Source organism: Hakea prostrata, chromosome 7 (genome assembly GCF_041222555.1).
Source record: "Hakea prostrata isolate BN-2017 chromosome 7, UWA_Hpros_2, whole genome shotgun sequence".
In the NCBI taxonomy this organism is placed as follows: Eukaryota; Viridiplantae; Streptophyta; class Magnoliopsida; order Proteales; family Proteaceae; genus Hakea; species Hakea prostrata.
In genome coordinates, this window is record NC_142606.1 from 40449167 (window position 1) to 40472023 (window position 22857).

The 22857-nt window shown below is 38.3% G+C and overlaps 1 protein-coding gene across 1 annotated transcript in view; it reads left to right on the top strand.

The window, feature by feature from the left end:
- Positions 1–22857, top strand: part of LOC149011154 (uncharacterized) — a 50774-nt gene that overhangs the window by 26718 nt on the left and 1199 nt on the right. The window contains exons 15-24 of the mRNA XM_089163240.1: positions 4081–4151; positions 4283–4360; positions 4513–4606; positions 7759–7857; positions 14871–15088; positions 15183–15297; positions 22097–22228; positions 22315–22422; positions 22507–22616; positions 22708–22809. Of these exons, the coding sequence (XP_089019366.1) occupies positions 4081–4151; positions 4283–4360; positions 4513–4606; positions 7759–7857; positions 14871–15088; positions 15183–15297; positions 22097–22228; positions 22315–22422; positions 22507–22616; positions 22708–22809 (1127 nt within the window). The remainder of the gene's footprint in view (positions 1–4080; positions 4152–4282; positions 4361–4512; positions 4607–7758; positions 7858–14870; positions 15089–15182; positions 15298–22096; positions 22229–22314; positions 22423–22506; positions 22617–22707; positions 22810–22857) is intronic.

A 22857-nucleotide genomic window follows, 5' to 3' on the forward strand; every position in this document is an offset into this window, starting at 1 on the left:
CTGATTCTCCCTTCTTCCCAGTTCAGTTGTTTCAGTTCTTCCTCCTGGCCAATACAGTTGTTTCTAATTCAATTGGTCCAGTTGTGCAACACACTCTGTCCCATATCTGGTTCCCTTTTGGCTGCTCATGTGATCCCCTGTTTCCCCTTTTATTCTTGCGAGTATACACTTCTGATATTAGGGGCCTATCTGTATGTTGAGTAGGGTAAAAGATCATGGATACTGATTACTGAGGCTACAGTCTGGAGTGGTTGTGTTTGGGGTGCACTAGTTTTGCTGGCCCATGTCATATGGATGTATGGAAAATATTAGTTTGGGCTTCTTCCTGTTCTGAATTTAAAGATACATTTCTGATATTAAGGATCAGCAGATTCTTTTTTTATACGATGATGATCATTTAACATATTTTCCTATTGTAGTGTTTTGGCGTCCATCTAACTATCAAACAATTTTCATTTACAGTCAGCTTTTATCAAGCAAATTTTCATTTACAGTTAGCTTTAGTGTCATTTGAGTTTCTTTGTAGTGCAGAGTTTAGTAGTTTTGACTCTTAAAGAATTAATTTGAAAATTAGAATACTATTTTTAGTGTCATTTGTGTTAGGAACGTTGTCTTTGAGTCCCTTTTGTATCTTTGTATTCCTACCTTAGGTGTTGTCTATGCTGCTTATTGATGATTGAGGGAACCAACTGAAAGTGTCTTGTCCTATCAAGGTTTTCGGAAGTCTGAATTCCCACTGAAGTAGGGAACTAGGTTGGAGAATCTCACAGAAGATTTCTTACTTGTGACTTTTATCAGAAGAGGATTCCTGGTGCCACCTGCTCCTCACACTGTCATCACCGAGGTTCGATGCCTGGACTACCATTTCCTTCATCATTCTCTTCAGAAGGTCTGATCTCACCATAGGAGGTTCTTCTCACTGATTTAGTGTGTGCTGAGGACGCAGGCCAACTTGTGTGGACTTGGCATTAGGGCCCTTTTGGGTTTGGGGTGAAATTTCTTAAGAGAGATGTGCAGCTAGGTGTTTATGGGAGGAGAGCAATGCAAGAGTATTCTGAGACTAGTTTATGGAGTTTGAAGCAGTGATTTGTACAGTTGTTGTCAATTTGTCTTGGCCCTCCTGGGTAGGATAGAGTTTATATTCTTTCCATAGGTTGGATCCTCTTACCTACTCTGATGGACTTTGATGGAGATTCTCATGGAAATCCTCTACCGTCTTGGATGGGTGGTACTGCCAAGTCCTCTTGTAGGCTGGTGAAAGGGGTGTATTCTTGTTCCTCCCCCCCAACCCCCCATTTTCTCCTTTTGTTGGGTAGGGGATTGGGAACTCTTACTGTTGCTGAGCTTTTCTTCTTGAAGTGTGGTACTTTGTTCTTGATAATATTGAAGCAAAGTTTGTTGTTTGGAGGGAGCAGTGCACAAACATTGTTACCTGGGTCCTGGATTTTTATTTAGTTGATGAACAAATGGGTATTTTGCATCTGGGGTCAATTGGAGATTTTGCTGGAGTTTCATTAGCTGGATATCTGATATTAGTTTGCTTGTCAATGCCCATGATCAGTCACATTCGAGAGACTACTTGTGTATCACCGAGGAAAGTCCTGTCTTCTCAATGACCAGTTTTCTGAAAGCCAAGACCTTGAAGGTCCTTGATTTATCCCTAATTTTGAGGTGGCACATAAAATCATAAATCATTCCATGGAAGCGTTCAAATACATTGTGTTCTTCCATTAGCCACTGGATATCAATGGTAATGGGAGGATGCTCATGGAATGCAAGTGTTGGATAATTTTTCACATTAGACCATCCGTTAGTGCTTACCATAACCTCTTCAGCTCTTTAAAATTCTGTCTCAATTATCATGTATTTCATTATTATGTGGGGCAATGGTCTCCTGGACAGCCCACTGAGGAACTTCCTGTATGACTCAAACATGGCCTGGTGGCAGGTGACAATGGGCACCAATTTTGTCAACAGATCTCATGATCCCCTGCTAATATATAAATTTAGAACTCAAATGGCTTGTTTGAAGTGGAAAATAAAGCTTTGGAAATTCCTGGACTCCCGTGAGTATGATGTCAACAAGTGGAAAGATATGTGATTGTTGATTTCCTGGAAATATGACATGATTATTTCAAATCATACATTTTTTTTTATGGTTGGAATTGTTTCATCAACCTTCCACTATGTGGAATCCTAGTTTGAAAAATGAAGCTGGAATTTATGTTTGTTGGTGACTACTTTTGAAAGTTATGCATATCCTCTGTTATTTCCATTTCTGATGTAGTTCTAGATTAATAGATTATCAACTAGGAGTCAGTTCTTCCAAGATCTTGTTCAGAGTCTACCCAAATGAGTGCAAGATGGGGTTTCTTGTAAATGTTGGTTAGGTTGAGTAGGCCTATGGGCTCTTGTTGTTCCCTAGATAGAATTGGTTGAAACGTCTAGGTTTGTGATGGACTAGGATTATCAGCCTGTGGTTAAGTTTGAATCCTTCATGGTTTGGTTGAGAATCTCCTAAGATGATACACAAAAGGGTTTCTTAATCAGAGTTTTGCAATATGGTTGGATATTCCTTTGGGGAATTGGGTTTGTAGGCTTCAAAATAAGATACAACCTGGAGAGAATGTAGATAATGATGTAGGGGAATAATCCTCCAAATTTGGTGTTCGAATGGGTAAGTGGGGCTAGATCAATGTTCTTGTTTTTAGGGCTTTTGGAAGCAGAAAATTTGAGTAGCTTTTAGGTTTCTGGGGTTAGGATGTTAGCTTGAGCTGAAACCCGGAGGAAATATAGGTAATGGGATAGGGATATGATCCTCCAAGTTTGGGCAGGTTTTGATTGCTGAATTAGAAGATATGGGGTTTCTTGGTTTTAGGGTTGTAGGGAGTACTAAATTCATTAAAATATTTATATCTTTTATTATTTGACTTTAAACTGTTATGTATTCATTTGTATCAAGTAATGGTTGTGTACTTCATGTTTTATAAGTCTGTATGGTCATTCCTTTAGCATATTGGTTTCTAAGTTGTTGAGTTGGCATTCACATCTACACTTGTTTTCTCTCAAATCTAAGGCCACCACTATGTTTTGAAGGTCTAAAATAGGGTAAATACCAAATTCCAGCCCAAACAGAGTCCTAGAACCCACAGAGATGGGTACGAGTTGGCTCGAGTTGTGGTGGCCAAAAATACCATATCTCGGCCGAGATCTCGCTAAGTTTTCTGGGCCACCGTGATCCCAGTCTAGATTGATATCTCAAACCATGGTCAAAATGGTATGATGGCAACCAAGCTGAAGAATCTCATTAACTAATCGATTACTTGATCCTTTGATTTTTCTTCTTCTTCTTTCTTTTCCTTTTTTTCTTTTTTTGGGGGGTGGGGGTGGGGGAAGGAGCTTTGACTGGAATTAGGAAACTTGTACTTATCTTAATCTTACAGTTCACCATTAAAGGAACCCAATTGTGGGCTGCTTGCTACTTGACTCGCACAAAAAATACTGACTTAAATAAAGAAATCATGAAGGCTCTTAGCTGTCCCTGACTTTAAATTGAGTAGAATTAGAACAATGCTGTTCCCAACCAGAATTTTTTGGACTTGAAAATTAACTATAAAGTTATATTTGAACTATCGATGTGCTGCTGGGAAGAAAGCCTAGGGGCTTCACTTTTGTTTCTAACTGCTGAGCATTAAATCTGAAATTCCAAATTAGGGGGTGGATCTCTGTCAGTTTCTGTTTCAAAGAATGACTGTCAGCAAGAATATTACCTGACGTTGTGTAATTATCTGATAGCTGTTACCACAATTGTTATCCTATACAATTTTCAAAGTGTAAGTAGGTTTTCCCTTCAATAATAATTTTCTCATTTATGCTTACTGTTTGCTTAGTGGTGGTTTCTGCAATTGTTCACAAATACCGAAATAATTAACTAAAGTTATGTGGAGAGCCAACATACAGAGAATGACTGAAGTTATAGCAGTAGAATTGTGTCTAATGCACTGTAGTGGAACCTTGGATGCATTTTTTGGTGTCAAGGCATATTAGATGACTGACTTTCTTGTCATTATTCTGAAACAGGTTTTCTTTTTGCACGAGTTTTGTAGCTTGAGTAAAAGCTTGCAGCTGGTCCATCAATTGCGATTATTTAGGTAGCCTGTTGTATTATATTGCTTTGATCTAGGGACCAAGTTGCTATGCTGAAATTTAGTTTGTCCAGTTTGGCATTGTGATGATATTCTTTTTGTATTGGGAACTTCTGATAGTTTCATATTTTCTTCAGGGATCTCATGAACGAAGGCATCTTTGACATCATAACTGATACATTGCAGAGTCCAGATAAAAGGCTTGTATTAACTGGGTAATAGCTATATTTGCAAATTTTTTTTTTTTTTTTATCTTTTTAATTATTCTAAATACTTCTTTCATATCTCTGGTCTTCATATTTATTTTAAAGTTATTATTGAAAATTGACAGTTATGACAATAATTATCCATTCTATGTGGAGTGCAGGACAGATATCCTTATTCTTTTCCTGAACCAGGATCCCAACCTTCTTAGGTCATATGTGTTTCGACAGGAGGGCATTCCTCTTCTTGGGCTCCTGGTATGCAAATAGTCTCTTCTTCTCCCACTGCTGTACTTTTTCAAAGCAAAAATCCGAGCCATGTGGGTGATTTTGTAATCTTGTTGAAGGTGTACGGATGGGCTGGATGCTTCAGTGTGTATGTCAGTAAGTGAGGTCAAACAATGCCAATGCTTAATAGCTAACATTAGGAGGGAAAAAAAGAGATGTTAATGACCACTATTATGGCCATGAAGCAATTCAGAGCTTAAATTATTTGGCATCATTTGCATAGTGACTCTATGCATATGGACCTTACTGAAAATCATAATTGCAATTACTGAGAGCCAAAAGCACTCTGCAACTTTAGATCAGCCATTCTTGGATGTGTTATAAAATTGGGACACAATATTGTTGGAATGGACTTCTGTTTTTTGTACAGCAATATAATCTATTGGGCTCTAATATTCAGTGTGACTGTTTATGGACCTTTACTGAAAATCTTAATTGCAGAGAGCCAAAAACACTCTTTGCAATGCAACTTCAGATCAGCCATCCTTGGGTGTGTTATAGAATTAGGACACTGTGTTGTTGGATTGGGCTTCTGTTTTTTGTCCAGCAATGTAATCTATTGAGGTCTAACATTCACACTTTACTGCTTGATAAATCTGTGCAACCCATTGGGACCTTATATAAGGGCTTTATAATTCAACCTAGTATAATGATACCACCGTAAACAGATTTCTAATGGCGCTAAGTCCATTGGGGTATATACTCTGTCTTGGTCAACCAAACCCAACTGGGCCTCTAGATGGTGATGAACCTACCTGTTCTAATATGATTCTCGGTAAAGTTGGATTTTATAAATTTATTTATTTGGGGGAAATTACATCTTTTAAGTTTTTTGTTTTATTTATTTTAGAAATTAGATAAACATTATATTTGGTTTCTGATTCCTTATTTTCTGTACTTGGATTTATGTTCTTGGTAGAGTCTTATTTTAGGGCCAACACAGAGTTGTTCTAGTGGTGAAACCAACACCTCTTAGTGAAGAGGTCGTGGGTTCGACCCTTGCTAAGGCATATAATATCCCCATCCCCCGGCTTAATAAAGCCCCTTTGTCCCCCCCCCCCCCCCCCCACAAAAAAAAAAAAAAAAAAATTGTCTTATTTTAGGGGTTTCTAATGTTTCCATTATGATGCAATCCCCCCATAGTTAAAGAATAGATTGGATTGAGTGAATCAAGTTCTGCACTCTTCTGTTTTCCCTCCTAGCGACTCTAAATTTTCTTCAGGTCTTCCCCCCCCCCCCCCCCAACAGGCCCACCATTATCTGTGTACATTAAAAAAAGCTGAAGTAAAAGACATAAGACAGAGTCTTACATGACACAACCTTTGGTGGCCCTTTGCTTAGAAACTCATAAAATATCTCCCTCAATTTGACAATTCAAATGCTCGAATCAACAGCTGGTAATCAGAAAACATAGATGCGTGGGTTTGCCCAATCCCTATAGGTAAAAGCCATTTTCTCCATCTGGCCCTACGCTAGATGCTTACATGAGTTTGCCTAGGATTGTTTGTGAATTTTGAGGTTCTTTGCTGGCTATTCTAATTGTGACTTTGTTGGTAATTGATACTGGGAGCTGCCATCTATCACTTATGGCGAGAAAGAAACCTTAGGAGATGTACCCCCCGACTCTAGATCTTTATACTCCATTTGTAAAGTCTTTCACTTCGATGTCTCTTGTACTCTCCAGTTGTATCTCTAACCCCCTTTTAGACATCCCAAGGAACAGGCTCATTGCTGTTATCTGGGGTTTAGGGTTCTATGTTCAACCTCCTACCTAATGGCTGGCTGGCCTCCCCACCCCCGCGTGGTCCGTGGTGTATATTTTTCTCTTCTTTCCTTTAGGGTTGTTGGTAATGAAAATTATTCATTCAAAAGAAAAAGCCAGATACAAGGAAGCATCAATGATTTTGTATCTGAAACTTATCCACTGTTTGATTAGACTGTGCCCTTCCTTCCCAATTGTTTTTGCGTCACTTCTTGGCTAGTATTGTCAAAGCGTTTGCCCAGGAGGCAAAGCGGTTTTTCAACCGCGTTGAACCGCTGAATTGACGCGTTGTTTTTTTGCCGCCTTTTCGCCTAAGCACTACTACTTTGTTGCCTTGTGCGCCTTATTGCTGCCCAGACACTAAAACAACTTTTTTTTTTTTTTTTGACATTTTGTACATAATATTGGTTTATTTATTTATTTTTAAAAATTTTAAAATCAAATTTATTCTACAAAGCCGTAAATAAATTTAAAGCTTAGTCATTTCGGAATCGAGACCCCATTGGAAAGGAACTCCGAGGCCCAAAGTGACACGGGACCTCCGTGCCCGTTGGCAATATAATGTGAAGCATGAGCCATACTCAACATCGAGAATCAATGAATCATTAAATGGACAATGACTTGGAAATCAGAATAATGAGATCTATTAGTTTATCGTGTTGGGCCTTGTTAGTACATCGTCATTGTTATGATGCTTGATGAGATGAACTTGTGCTTGTGTTCTTTTTTTGGATTATTTCTCATAATTATGATTCTTGAATGCTTTCTTTTTTGGATGAATGTGACTATTGAATGTTTGTTTAGTTTATTGTAGGAAGTAGTTGTATTAAAAAGTAGTTTAAAAGTAGTTGTATTGAAAATTTTTGACCCAACCGCTTTGGTTGCCTTAGTGCCGCCTAGGCGCTGCTTTTTTTCGCCTAACAGCCTAGGCCAAGCCCCACTCGCTTTGGTCACCTTGCTACCTTGACAACCTTGCTCTTGGCAAAAATTAGTCCACTGAAAAAGCTTTCTACTACCGTCATGAAGCGTATAAAAATGGGAATAACAGGAATATTACAAAACAATATGGTTGGGGTATACAATATTTTAATACAAGGAATATTACAAAAGAATATGGTTGGGGTATACAATATTTTTACTTTTAGAGATCTAGTATATCAAAGTTTATTCTACTTGGTACATACTTCATTTTATCCAATGAATTACTGTGCTGTTCTGCTGGGTGTTATTTCTTTATTGGTGTTTACTTTCTGTTTAATTGTAATTTATGTGCTTGAAGAGCTTTGTGTTAGATGATGCATCAGCACTGTTATTTGCATATTTCTCCCTTGAGAGCTAAATTGTTTGGGTTTTTCTACAGGTTAAAGGTATGCTAACAGACTTTGGGGAGGACATGCATTGTCAGTTTCTTGAAATCCTACGCAGTTTATTGGACTCGTATACTCTCTGTGGATCCCAGGTGAAAAGATTATGCTTGATGCTCCAACTTTTACTTAAATCTCTCTTCCCAAAGAGTTTGCTCAATGTTGTGTGCATCTTTTTGGATGTTTTCTTACTTGTTTGGGCATAAGGATAAAAACAAGCATGTTTCTTTGAAATCTGTAGACAGTCATTTGTTGTGTGTTTACATGTTAGGGGAAGAACAACTATTTTCTTTGAAAAATTTAGAAAATGTTAATATCTTAATCATCAGAGGCACAGAATGGTATCTGACTTTTTTTGAGATAATGAGACAAAACCAAGGTCAAAATTGAGAACTATGACTTAGTCAAGATCTCAAACGGAGATTTTGGTTTGGCTTAGATCCTGATCAAACCAGTGTATAAAAGGGGCAGTTTTGCTTGAATCAAGATGACTTGACAATCGTGCTTGAGTTTTAACAGTTTTGCCTGGATTCTTGCTTTCAGTTCCAATTTGCCCTTTTCCTTTCCAATTCAGTGTTAGTAATTTCAGTGGCAGTAAAAGTAATCCTGCCTAACTTTTGGTTAGGGACAGTAAGTTCATTTAGGTTGCTATCTTTTATTTAAAGTCAGTTTTACTTTCCAGCTCTTAATTCAGTAACGCAGCCTGGTATCAGACTTGCTTGGTCAATTAGGAGTGGGTTAGATGCTGTTCTAACTTAAGTCAATTTCCAAGTCTTAATCTCCATAGGACTTCTTGGCTATAAATAATCCCAAATAGATTGAAATCAACTACAATTGATTGCTAGGTTATTTTCCCTTCAAGCTTTAGGTGCTTTTATGTGTGTGTTGCTGCTTGCCTGCAGTAGCTATTGGTTTATGTCACTGTTGTCGAAGAAGGTCCAAGGGTTGAGTATTTCATTCGGGTTGTTGGTGAAGTCAAGCTAGGTCCTTGCTATGGCTGAATAGACAGCCTTCAAGAAGCCATATTTGATTCACTTGATAGCTTTGCAAGGCTCCCCATTCAGGTGTCTTGCAGCCTATCCATTCCCCTTTTGTTACACCTATATTTTGCTTGAATTTTCTTGAGCTTTCAGATTCCCCCTCCATTCCGCCAATATATTTAGAATTCAATGTCAGGTGTACACCCGACTAGAGATGGTGTCATATGATTCTTAGAGCATGAGAACATGGAGTAGGGGGAGCGGCCCCCACGAGAAGAGGTTGCAGAACCTCAGGGGAGACGGTCCACAAGAGAGCATAGATCAACACAAAGGTATCCCATTTTTGAGTATATTCTTCTTCCTGATAAGGGGGAGCCCAAAAGTTTTTAGGAAGCGGTGATCCCCGTGATAGAAGCAGTTGGGTGAAAGCTATGCAGGAGGAGATGAATTCCTTGCATAAGAACCATACTTATGAGTTGGTAAAACTTCCTAAGGATAGAAAAACATTGAAGAACAAATGGGTATACATGTTAGGATTAGAGCGACAATCACGCAATCAAACAGAAAACAAGAAAGAGAGACACGAATTTTACCCTGGTTCACCTCAATGTGAGTCTGCGTCAAACATTAGGTTTTTGACTATATTCTTTTCAAACAACTATTACAAATGTTGTGTTACTTTGAAACCCTAAGCCACAGCTATTCATGGGCCCAAGCCCAAACTGTAAAAAAACTTCAAGGCCCAAAGAGACGTGGGTCTTCTATAGGCTCTGAGGCTGTGCGCCCCCACCCCCGTGCCCATCGGCAACACAATGTGAAGGATGAGCCATACTCAACAATACAAGATAAAGAGAGATGTATCTGGAGAGCTAGTGAAACACAAAGTTCGTTTGGTGGTGAAAGGGTTCGAACAGAAGAAGGGCATTGACTTTGATGAGATCTTCTCTCTAGTTGTAAAATTGACATCCATTCCAATGATTCTAAATTTGGCAGCTAGCATGGATCTTGAGCTTGAGCAGTTAGATGTGAAAATTGCATTTCTTCGTGGTGACTTAAATGAAGAAATTTATATGATGCAACTAGAAGGGTTTGAAGTCAAAGGGAGTGAACAATTGGTATGCAAGTTAAAGAAGAGTCTTTATGGAATATGGACTAAAGCAAACACTAAGGCACTAGTATAAGAAGTTTGACTCACTTATGGTGGCTATTGGGTATAAGAAAACTCAAGCAGATCATTGTGTATACTTTAAGAAATTTCCTAATGGTAAATTCATTGTTCTTCTCCTTTATGTTGATGATATGTTGATCATTGGGTAGGATGTAGATATGATTACGAAGTTGAAAGAACAGTTGTTCAAGTCCTTTGATATGATGGACTTAGGGCTAGGCAGACAAATATTGGGAATGCAGATTGTTCATTATAGGAAGGCTAGGAAGCTATGGTTGTCACAAGAAAAATATGTTGAACGGGTACTTGAAAGGTTCAACATGCAGGGTGCTAAGCTTGTAAGCACACCTCTTGCCAACCACTTTAAACTGAGTAAGTAGACATGTCTATTTATCAATCAACAAAGAGAAGCAATGTCAAATGTTCCCTACTCATCTGCAGTTGGTAGTCTTATGTATATGGTTTGCACTCGATATTTGGGAGGAAGTTCCAAACTCTCTTTGTGTTTTGGAGGTCTAGATGCAGTCTTGGAAGGGTATACTCAGTTTGACATGGCGGGTGACCTTGATTGTAAAAAGTCAACTTTAGGGTATTTGTTTTACTTTTGCAGGGGGGCTGTTTGATGGCAGTCCAAACTACAAAAAATTGTTGCTTAGTTGAATACATCGCCGCTGCAGAAGCTGGGAAAGAAATGTTATGGTTGAAAAGATTTTTTCAAGAATTGGGTTTGAAGCAGCCAAGCAGGACAAATATGTAGTCTACTGTGATAGTCAGAGTGCTATAGACTTGAGCAAAAACTCTACAAATATCTCTTGTACCAAGCACATTGATGTCAGATATCATTGGTTGTCTGATGTCATGGAAGGTGAGTTGTTGAGATTGTGAAGATTCACACATGTAAGATTGCCTCTGATATGTTAACAAAGATTGTTACTAGAGAGAAGTTTGAAGTGTGGAAGGAGCTTGCACATATGGATTCCAAATAAGGAGTTCAATTGTGGTTTCCTTCCTCGTGGGCACGGAGGCGGAGATTTGTTGGGTTCCGTTGCTTGTATGTTGTGGGGCCCAACAACATTAAAAGCAAGAAAAAAGCCACAAGACTATTATTGGAGTCCACCTAAACTTCCATTATCACCAAATAGTAACAGTAATGGATACACAATCAGTGTCTCATCTCTAGATTACACTAGAGGAATACAAACACCATCATCAAAATGAAAATCTAATAGGAAATGGAGAAAAATCGCCAGATCTTCCTGTGAACTGTGGTAGAATGAAAATTTGACCTTTGGATGTGAAGTACTTGGTGTCACAAACATTCCTTTAAATATCACCTCATTCTAGCGAAATCTTGCCGTAAAAATCAAGAACAAAACCCCTTATTCTTCTTCTTCACCGTTTCTCTCTTTCTTTCTCTTTTCCCCCTTGCTTACAACTGAAGCTAAAACATTAATGAATTGAGTTTTTCAAAACTCAATTCCATTTTTGCTTCTTCCTTTTTTGACTTTCTAAAAGAGGTTTCAAATGCCAAATTTGTTTTTCTTAGTTCTTTTGATTTTTTTCTTCTTTTTAATGCTGATGGGTCCCACAACATATGAACCACAGAAAGCAACAAATCTCCCCCTTTGTGACCATAAGGGAGGAAACTACAACTGGACTCCTTATTTGGAATTCATATGTTCAAGCTCCTTCCACACTAAAAAACTTCTCTCTAGTAAGAGTATTTGTTAACATATTAGAGGCATTCTTTTCTTTGTGAATCTTCACAATCTTTAACAACTCACCTTCCACGACATCATGCAATCAATGATATGTGATATCAATGTGCTTTGTGTGAGAGTGATATGTAGGGTTCTTGCTCAAGTCTATAGTACTCTGATGTCACAGTAGACTACATACTTGTCCTGTTTCAAACCCAATTCTTGAAGAAATCTTTTTAACCATAACATTTATTTACTAGCTTCTACAACGACGATGTATTCAGCCTTAGGTGTTAATCAAAGCAACAAAGTTATCAATAGATCAAACAATCATTAATGAAGTCACAAAAGCAAATACACAAGAATTTTTTTAGTGTGAAAAAATCTGCAAGGGAAAAAACCATGGGACTATTATTGGAGTTCACCCAAACTTCCACTATCGCCAAATAGTAACAATAATGGGTACACAATCAATATGTCATCTGTAGATTACACTAGAGGAATAAAAACACCATCATCAAAATGGAAATTAAATTGGCTTTTGAAATCTCTTTTAGAAAGTAAAAAAAGGAGGAAGCAAAAATGGAATTGAGATTTTAAAAACTCAATTCATTGCTATTTTAGCTTCAGCCATAAGCAAGGGGAAAGAGAGAGAGAGAATTGTAGAAAGAGAGAGATGAGGTGAGAGAAGGTGAAGAAGAAGAACAAGGGTTTTGTTCTTGATTTCTATGGCGAATCCAACGGCGAGATTTCGCCGGAATGAGGTGAAAATTTGAAAGAAATGTTTGTGACACCGATTACTTCACATTCATTGGTCAGAATTTCATTCTACCACAATTCACAGGAAGATTTAGTGTTTTTTTTTCCATTTTCTCTTTGATTTCCGTTTTGATGATGATGATGTTGTATTCCTCTAGTGTAATCTAGAGATGAGATATTGATTGTGTACCCATTATTTTTACTATTTGGTGATAGTGGATTTTGGGTGGACTCTGATAAAAGTCCCGTGGTTTATTCCCTTGCAGGTTTTTCCACGTTAAAAAATTTCTTGTGTTTGCTAGTGTGGTTTCATTGGTGATTGTTTGATCTATTGGTGATTTTGTTGCTTTGATTTAGACTTGTATATTGTTTAGCGCCCAACAGAGTGCCCAAAATAGGTTAGACAACAATTTTAGCCCCAAATGACACTATATACTTCTCGAGATGGACCATCAAGTTCACAAAAAGAAAATACACAATATCTTACGATATCTTGGCCCATGTCACTATTTTGAGGAGGTGAGATTGCCCTGAAGATTGGGATCTTGATCTGTGATTAGAGGCCAGGCCTTGATGCAATTGTGACACTGCTCCATTGTGACCTAGTGGTCATGATTCATGTATGGAAACAGAAAGTAATGCTAAAGCGTGGTGGTTTCCTGTGCTGGCTGAGAAAACTTAAGATTGCTTACTTGATATTAAACGGTTAGGAGGAAATGCAGTTTATAGATGGTAAACATAAGATACTATGTTTTATATTGTTTGGTGCGAGTGGTCAATCAATTATTCACAATTTGAAGTTCTTTGAATGGCAGCTTGTTAAGTAGCCAAGCTGGGGGCTTTTTAATCATCTTGCCATGTCACAGGACGGAGGCCAACTCTAAAAACAGGCTTGTATATACCGATCACTGACTATGTAGTGGGCTTTTTACCATATTAAAAATTAGGTATATGGAATCTATAGGTGTGGCTTTAGTAAAAATAGAAGCAAAAATGGATCGACTAGGATAGGTGATAGGAAAGAGGCTCAAATGGAGGTTTTGACATTTTCGGGACTTGTTTCATGTTGTTTTTTCACGTTTGAATTCACATGACTGCAGATGCTCCTGTAACTGGTCAGTGGATTGGTTTCTGGGATGCTACCCCTTGCTAGAATACCTGCTAAAAATTGCTGCCGATCTTGAATTTGCCACAGTGCAAGGTTATTAGGAAGTTCTGGCTTCTCAGATTTTGACTCTTGTACCAATAATCAATGGCATTCACTCCTTAAAACAAAAAGGCAAAAGTCCCTTGCATCTTGTGTAGTTTGGTTGGTTGCAGCAATGACATGATGGATTATGAATGACTTGACATCAATGGTAAGCAAAATTTTGAGATGTGGCCACTTAGGTCTTCCTTAGGCTTCTTTATTCTTGAATGTTATCTCCATTGAGGAATTGGACATTTGGTAACTTCCTCTCTTGCTAGCGCCTTCTTACAGATGCTGCATAGAGTTCGAATCTTATGTTTGTTGAGTTCAGCTTCTGTTTCCTGGGTGATAATCTAGGGAGTATCTATTGAATCCAGGACTGTGGAAATAACAAGTGGACTAGATGTACACTATTCTAGCGTGCAAAACAGGTATTGATAGAAAAATAAATGATCTATGAATATGCATGCTCGTGACTGTTTGCCCCATTTCAGCTTCAGAAGTTGGGATATGTTGTCCTCTTAAGATGTTTTATATCACTAGCAAATTACTAAAAAAGAAATTGATTGAGAATCAAAAAGGGGGAAAGGTGTTCTCAGAGAATCCTTGTAGATGGGCCTTGGGATTATTAAGTTCATATTTGGTAGCTAATTTCTGAATTGTCGGATTTAGAATCTCTCTAGCATAATTCTGTTTCTAAGATTTTGTTCCATCTTCTATTTATCTTTAATAGCTTTTCGTGCTTTGGTCAAATGCTTGGGGACTGTCAAGAAGTATGGTGAAGGGAAAAGTCATGCATTAATTCTACTGATAAATTAAGCATTTTTTTTAAACAAGCAATGTTCATCATGTACCTATGTTTTCAATAATTAAACTATAGTACAAGGGGACATCAGTAATTATCCCTAAGTAATAACAAACGTCAGGGTTTTTTTTTGGGGGGGGGGGGGGGTTTGAAAAATACAAAGATGCCATGTCAACGGTTCATGCAAAGTCGAAGGTTGGACTAGTAAGAAGTACAAGGGCTAAGGTAGTAATAAAGCTATAGTATAGAAGGGTGGCAGTAATTATCTATTTGGTATCTCATGTATGGCATCCGTCTATTAAGTTTATTTGTGAAGAAAGGTAATTGAACTTTCACTTGTATTTCATTATGTTTTCTAGTCTTGAGTTTTTGGAAAAACTTCTTGGTGAAATTGACGTATAAGAATGCTTCCATCTTCATAATTCCTGTTAGTTCAGCTTTTGGAACTTTGTTCTCTATATTTGCAGTGTGTGAATGGCTTTATCGTTATTTTTCTCTTTTGCACAGAGAGACACTATCATAGAGATTTTTTATGATAAGCACTTGGATCAGTTAGTCGATGTTATAACATCATCGTGCCCGCCGAAAGGTAGTACATGTTCAGTTGTCAAATTGGCTGGCTCTGTTGGGAGGACTGGAAGTCAAGCTGTGACAAAGCCTGAAATTTTGCTAAACATTTGTGATCTCCTCTGTTTTTGTGTGCTTCACCATCCTTACAGGATAAAGTAATCATATTTCTCATGCTAAGTTTGGTTTTTCTCATTTCATCATGTAACCTTTTGCAGTCTCCTCTCATCTCTGCTCACTTTTTGTGTGTAGGTGCAATTTTCTTGCCAATAATGTAATAGAAAAGGTCTTGTTTCTAACTCGTAGAAGAGAAAAATACTTGGTAGTTGCTGCTGTTCGATTTCTGCGGACTATTATTTCTCGACATGTGAGTGATTTTTTTTATTCCTTTCAAGGGATTTCTTAGTAGTTAAATTTAATCATATTACTGCATTTAACTGGAATGATTGATTTGGTGATAAATAATAGAAGAAAAGGGGGGGGGGGCAGGAGAGTCGATAGCTTGTTCAGCAAGGGGGGCCCAACTCACCACTTCATTCAGGAGACACACGATCACCTAGAATGTCACCAACAGTTTACTTGAAAATTGAGATCTATGGGAATATCTAGAGGTTTGGAATCCAGTAACCTTTTCTGAGTAAAGATCAATTGCATAATTCGTGGTGGGAAAAAGGATCCCTTTTTCTTGATTGAGCCACTTCGACACCCAAAAATTACCTTGGTTTACCTAACCTCGGTCTGAGTTTCTGCTGCAAATGCTTCTTCAAAATCTCAATACCTGAAGCATCATTTACTGTGACAACAATGTCATCTACACAAACAATGGGAAGTATTCTCCCTATTCTAGAATGTCAGAAAATTATTGAATTGATCACTATCACACCATGTCAGCTCAATTTCTTTTTATAGTCTTAAAGAACTGATCAAACTACTCCTCAGGGGAGTGTCCCAGCCAATTCAGAAATTTCTTAAGCTTATACACTATACCAGATTTTCCTGAATAATAAACCTGGGAGGTTGCTCCTTATAAACTTCCCTGTGAAGATCTCTATGCAGAAAGGGATTGTTAACATCTAATTGATGATAAAGGCCAATGATGAGTAGCTGCTAGTCAAACCAAGGTATGAACACGAGTAGGCTTAGCCATAGTAGAAAAGTATCCAAATAATCCACAGCATATGCTTGGCCGTAGCCATTTGTCATCAGCTGGGCCTTTAAACCTGCTAAGGAACAATCAGGGTTAACCTTTTCCTCATAAAACCTGAAGACAGCCAAAGCTGATTAACCTGACTTTAAGGAGACAAGGTCTTGTGACTAGTTCCCCATGTATAGCATCCTACAACCAGGACAGATTATGCCTATGGAACAGAACTAGGAATAGGATGATTTTCAGCAAGTCAAACACAATTAGAAGGTAAAGAGGACAAACGGGAATAGGACACTGTCAGAATTTGTGCTGGACTTGGATACCTTTATCGGGACCTATGGGAACATCAAAATAGAAGTAGTATCCAACGAAGTACTTATTGCAGTTTCAGTAGGCAAAGAAGATGGAGCAGAGGTGACAAACTGGGTGGAACCCTAGCTTTCCAAAGATGACGATAGCAGTAGTACAGGCAGTGGTGAAGAAACTTTTGGAACTATATGAACGAAAGACTGAACGAGTGCAATATCATCATACGACTCATAAACAACAAAGTAAGATTCATCATAAGGGATGGACTTAAAGAATTAGGAACTTTGAGGATTGACCTTCAAAATGCCAGGACGATGATTACAAATAAAATTTTACACTAACAATGATGCATGGCAGTAAAACAAAGAAAGGTTTAGAAGGAAACAACAATAATAAGGAATGCCACCACACAAAAATTAAGTATGGGTTGATCGGTTAATGTGCAGTTAAAATAGCAGCTGCCCAAAATGATTGTCACCTTCATTTCAAACAGAAGAAACTGGGTGACCTCCATTAAATATCTGTTCTTTTGGTTGACCACACCATTCTGTTACAATGTGTACGTTCAGAAAGATTATTTGAATTATACCTTGTTGCATGATAAATTCAATGAAGGGAAATGAGACATACTCTTTAGAATGGGGTGGAACTTGGAAGGAAGGTTGACATTGATGTATGGGAATGATCTACCTCCAAGTTTGGTGATGTTCAAATGGAAAAACTGGGCTAGATCTAGGTTCTTGTTTTTACGGTTTTAGGAAGTCCAAATATTCAAGAAAATTCAAGAATTTAAGCAAAAAGAGAGCCTTACTTGACTTCACAAGGAATCTTTTATCAAACACCTTGGAGATACCTGACCAGCAGCCTAGAACACTATTCTACCTGAGAACAGTAAAGAGACCATAGAACTGGACAGCAAAGCCTAGAAATTTCGTATAATATTCAGGGTGTTCTTTATTATTCTCTCTAGGGGATATAAATGGGGCTAAGCAACTTTAAAGTCGATAATGGAAATAAGAAACCAACTTTTGAAAGTAATAGAATGTAAAAGCCCATTATACATAGGACACTATGAAATCTTAAGGACTAATTAAATAACTTGCATCAGCTCTTTAAGGACTTATTAAATTATATGTATCAACTCTACCATGAACGAGATGACCCCCCCTAGATTTCTTCTTTAGTGAAGGTTAAAATGGGTTGGGTCCCTTTGGTGGCTGAAATTATGTCTAGGTCCAAGTCCAACTACCACCTTTTTAGAGGTGTTAAGTTCATTCGTTAAATGACTAAATCACCCTTGTATTAAATCATTGGAACTAGAATTACTAATATAGCCCCATACCTATTAAACCATATTGGTCACCCATTGATGTGACCATGGTGACCCCCTCTTGACCAAAATCCTAAGTGGGCCCCACTAGATGGCTCCAAGAAGCCCCATTGAGCGGGCCGTATCCCCTAGTAAGGGTTTTTAGGGCATTTTCTGCCCTCTTTTATTTTTGGAATTAATTCCAGAATTGTTCCTAGCAAGGTGTGAAATTTCACTCCATGTCGCGATTTCGCAATGTTTCAGTGAAATTTCGCCCCCAAGTTTCCGGGGGGGGTACTCGGGGTCAATTTGAGCTGGGTTTTAGTGGCTAGCCTAATTTGGGGCCTACACTGAGAATTTTATATTTGCCTAAAACCTAGTGTAAAGGGGTGTTCTTGTCGGCACATGCCCGCTTGTATGTAGGTAAAACTAGAACTATGGGTCATTAATTTAAACAAATGTAAATATGCAAATGATGCAAGAAAACTCAGAGTTCTTCATTAAATTGCAAGAAAAAGGGACAAGTGATCCCATCATCTCAATGCCATATTAGTAGTCAAGTACATATAATATATCATGTACAACAGTCAACAATACAAGTATACAAGTGTAGGCATGTAAATAGTGATCTCTCATCTCAATACCAAGTATTGTTCCTCTTTCAATGAAATACTGCCTTGTTTCGGCAATATATTGACCGTTGGGCGAAAGATCCTCTTGTTTCGGCGATATATCACCGATATTTTGTAATTTCGTTTTCGCCAAAGGGTTCCCTGTTGCTGCTCGCCAAAACACCGAAATATTGCTAAGTTTCGGCGATGTTTCAGCCACATTCTCTCCATGGTTCCTAGAATTATGTTTGGGTTTTACTTCTTATTCCAAGTTGTGTTTGAGTTGGTTAAGTTGTGAATAAGGTTGCGGATAAGATAAGACTCTTGTACGAGAAGGGTTCTTATCTTTTGAGGAGCTTCTTTTTTTTTTCCTTTTCTGATTAGAGTTGGTTTTGAGTTAGTTATTGAGTCCTTGGTTATCTTAAACTTTATCATATGTGCCATTAGAGATTTAATTATAAGAGAATCCCGGTATGTGCTTATTAGAGTTTGAGATAACTTAAAAGAGTTTTATTTTTAGCATATGCCTTTTTTTGTAGAATCCAATTCAAGTCTCCAGATTTTGTGGTGGGATCTTTGTCTATTAAGGAATCCACTTAGTATTAGAGTCTTTTAGTAGGCTATAAATAAGCCTATTGTTTCTTTGCAATCGTAAGTCTGATTATGGGAATAAGAAAATTAAGTTTGGAGGTCTGTGGTTCCTATTTGAGGGGGCCACGGCGGATTTAGAGAAAAGCATTTTTCTTCAATGATCAGCAATCTTGTCTAGTGTTCTTCTTCAACAAGTTAAGCACCTTCTTCAAGCCTTGCAAGCAATCCAGCATCCACGGTAGTTCTACAGCCTTCAACTAGTAAGTACAACCCTCCCCTACGATGTGATCCAAGTACCCTCCCCCTTCTCTCTCTCCCCTGTGCAAGACCCTAGAACCCTCCCCCTTGCTGCTGCAGCTTGGCAGCAGCCATTCCCAGCCCCTACGACCACCCTAGATCCCCTCCCCCCACGTGATACCTCTAGGCAGCACCCGTCCCCCTTCCCTTTCTCCTTCTGGCCCCCTCTTCCTTTGTCTCTCCTTGTGACAGAACGGGAAGAAAAAAAAAAAAAAGGGGGGGGGGAGGGAAAAAAGAAAGAAAGAAAGAATGAAAGAAAGAAGAAAGATGAGCAAAAGAAGAAAAACCCTTCCAAACCTCAGCCACAGGTTTCCTTTACCCGTCTCATCTTCCCTAATATTATTTTGGATATCCTACTACCTAGTAAGTGATCCCATCTTGGGTTTTGACAAAACTCTAAAATTTCCCTTTTGTTCAAAAGCCTTCCCATAAAAAAAAAACTTTGGATTGACCCTTATTCCTCCCAAGAGAGGTGAATTCTCCAACCCAAATGAAGTAGCTCCTCTGGAGTCCAGTGAATTAACGAAAACTACCAAGGATCCGCTTGTGTATAAGCAGCTCTGCGACCAAAACCATTGATATAAATGCTAATTAGATTCTAAAAAGGATAAAATAATAATAATAATAATTAAAAACATAAATAATAAGGTTTCCTTCCAAAACTCCTCAACTGTCAAGCAACTTAGAATAGGAGACAAAGGCACACTAATTAAATGAATTCAAAACTTACCGCAATAGTTTGCAAAAGCCGCCACAAGATTGAAGAAACTGACCTGGTGGACCCAAAAGCATTTGAGATCTGCAATAGCTGAGAAGTTCAATCAGTTTGAATGATTCACAATAAGTTAAGAATAGGATGGATATCAAGTAAGAGATCCTAGGGTTTTCAAATAAACTTGGAGCTCGGGTAGACTCAAACCCATAGTCATGTATACAATATACACTCAACAAGGGGAAGAATCAGGAAACGTAAAGCTAAGGGAAAGAATTTATTTCCTCATGGAAGAAAATAGAAGTTGAGAGACGTTGTAGGCTGCCTTTTTATCATTAGAAGGAGCACTGTCCCATGACTAGGATTGCCATCAACTTCTTGTTGTCGGTATAACAAATACATGTTTACATGCTAAGGGTTCGATTTGCATGCACGTAAGGATGGAAAAAACGTGTGTGGGATCTTTGACGTTGGTGGGTGATTTCCGGTAGGGTACAATATTTATTTATTTATTATTTTTGGGTTGGGGGGGGGGGGTAGTGAGTCGTTGGGGGCAGGTGGTGGATAATTTCCTCTAGGGTGATGGAAAAAAATGAGTAAAACGGGAATCCTTTTACCCACCTATATGGTTTTTAAGAATCGGGCATGGCGGTATATTAATAATTATATTTCCATTAATTTAATACTAAGGGTAATTTGGTCATTTCACAAATAAACTTAACGCCTTCAAAATGGTGTCTATTGGCTCTAGACCCAAGCGTGATTTAAGCTACTAAGGGACCCTATGTGATTTTATCCCCAAGGTAAGAACATAAAAAAAAAAAGAGGAATTAGAAAAACTGAACATAGGATCATGAGGTTCGCTGATGCCATTATGGCCCCCAGGCATATTCCTATGGAAAAGCCTAACATGGTGCTGGATCTGCATCGGTTACACATATCTTCCCCCCCCCCCCCGGCGGCTTGTGCTGTTGCTGTTGTTCTTCTCGGCCTCCTTTTATTATTCACGCCCTCTACCAATTATTCTTCTTACTGTAAGATACTGAAATACACAAAAGTTGAAGAGTAAGGTTAAAAACAATTATTGTTTTTGGTTAGTTTATAAATAGACAAAAAATTTAACGGGAAGTCAAGGACGAAGATGTAGCAAGTACCTATACTAGTGGCTTTAGTTAAGGAATCATCAATTGAAGTAAACACTAGGTTATGATTTCTGCGGACTGGGGGGAGGGGGTGTACTTGACACTAGATTTAGGGGTGGGAATTAGTTGACAGACATTATCTATCTTGGCAAATGTAGCAATTGGAGGATGGGTGATGTAGAATAAAGTCTGGACAAACGAAGAACAAGGAATCAGGGTCAAATGGAGAAGCACTGGACCAGGCCAATTCAAGCCGCATTTTCTATTCTCAAAATTTGGCTGCATGGACTTGAACCTGGGTTTTTATGCTGGAGTTACTTGGAGTTTGACATCATACTTTGGACTGCTCCCTTGGGTTTACAGTCTTACACTAGTGGGACGCCTAATAAATCTTAAATTGTTAAAACTATTTTCCTTATTAGACATCCTCACTGTCTTACCCTCTGATTGTGAAGATAACTATGGGAGTGACAAACTGGTTTGCCATGGAAGTTTCCAACAAAATTGTTGGGTATGTTCTGATTGATCACAGTGGTGGTGACTCTTTATTGAACTTACCTGAAACAGCTCAAGTACCCAAAATAGGAGCTTTACCATAACCAGACCCCCATGTACCCCTACAACAACTAGTACCATTACCAGACCCATGGGAGATATTTTTCTCTGGCTTTGTGCTTTGGACTGGAATATTTTGGTTTTTTCTCTTCCCTGCTCTTCCCTCAGTGAGGGGTTGATTCTATAACTCTATTTTCAGTTGATGCGGCAATATGTAGGATGGGTACTGTATAATCTATTGTGTTAATGATCTGGAGAATCCAATAAGCATTGGTTCTGGTCCAGAGTGGTTCTTCCTTTAAAATTGATTCTAGATTCTAGTTAACTTACGTATATTTATTTCTTCACAAATGAATCTGTGTATATTTTTTAATATGATGGCTGAATGCCTGTGTATCTCTCCATGTACCATTTTGTTTTTTTCAGTCAGCATTGGTAATGAAATTTGTATTTTGAGGTTATGCAATGCCATCATGAGCTTCATTAATTGCAGGATGATCATCTGCTGCGTCACATTGTCAAGAACAACCTTTTAAAACCAATTGTTGAGGCATTTGTTGCGAATGGCAATCGTTATAATCTACTTAACTCTGCAACTCTAGAATTGTTTGAGTACATCCGGAAGGTGCTGGTCACTGTTTTACCTCCATTCTGCTGAGTTATTAGTGTATTTGCAAGCTTTCAATCCTCAGCTTTATTCCTTCTCTGCAGGAAAACCTGAAAACTTTAATTACATATGTAGTAAATTGTTTCTGGAATCAGTTGGTCAAATTTGAGCACTTGGCATCTATTCAAGCGCTGAAAGTTAAGTACGAGCAGGTGATTCACTCAGTCTCTTCCTCTCTTAAGTTTTGATAAACTGCCATTTGACAGAAATTTTTTTTCTGATTTTTCTTGCATTAGTCCTTGGAAGCATTGGAAACAAGAAGCTCTGTTAATGATGGGGATCCAAGAAAGCGAACTGATGAACGGGCCCTGGAGAAAGAGGAGGAGGAGTACTTCAATGAAGACAGGTCTATAATTTGTTGTGTGATTTCTAAGAATGAAATGATTCTTCATGTTACGTTTATGGTTCCTAAATAGTTTCATACTTTATATGTTTAGTGATGAAGAAGATACTGCATCTGCACGCACTTCACATGCCCGTGACCAACAAGCTCAAACTGTCTTAGCAAATGGTTCCAGCATCAGCAATGCATCATTAAGGTGATATTTCATTTTTGATCAGATTACATGGATTCATCTTGATAACAT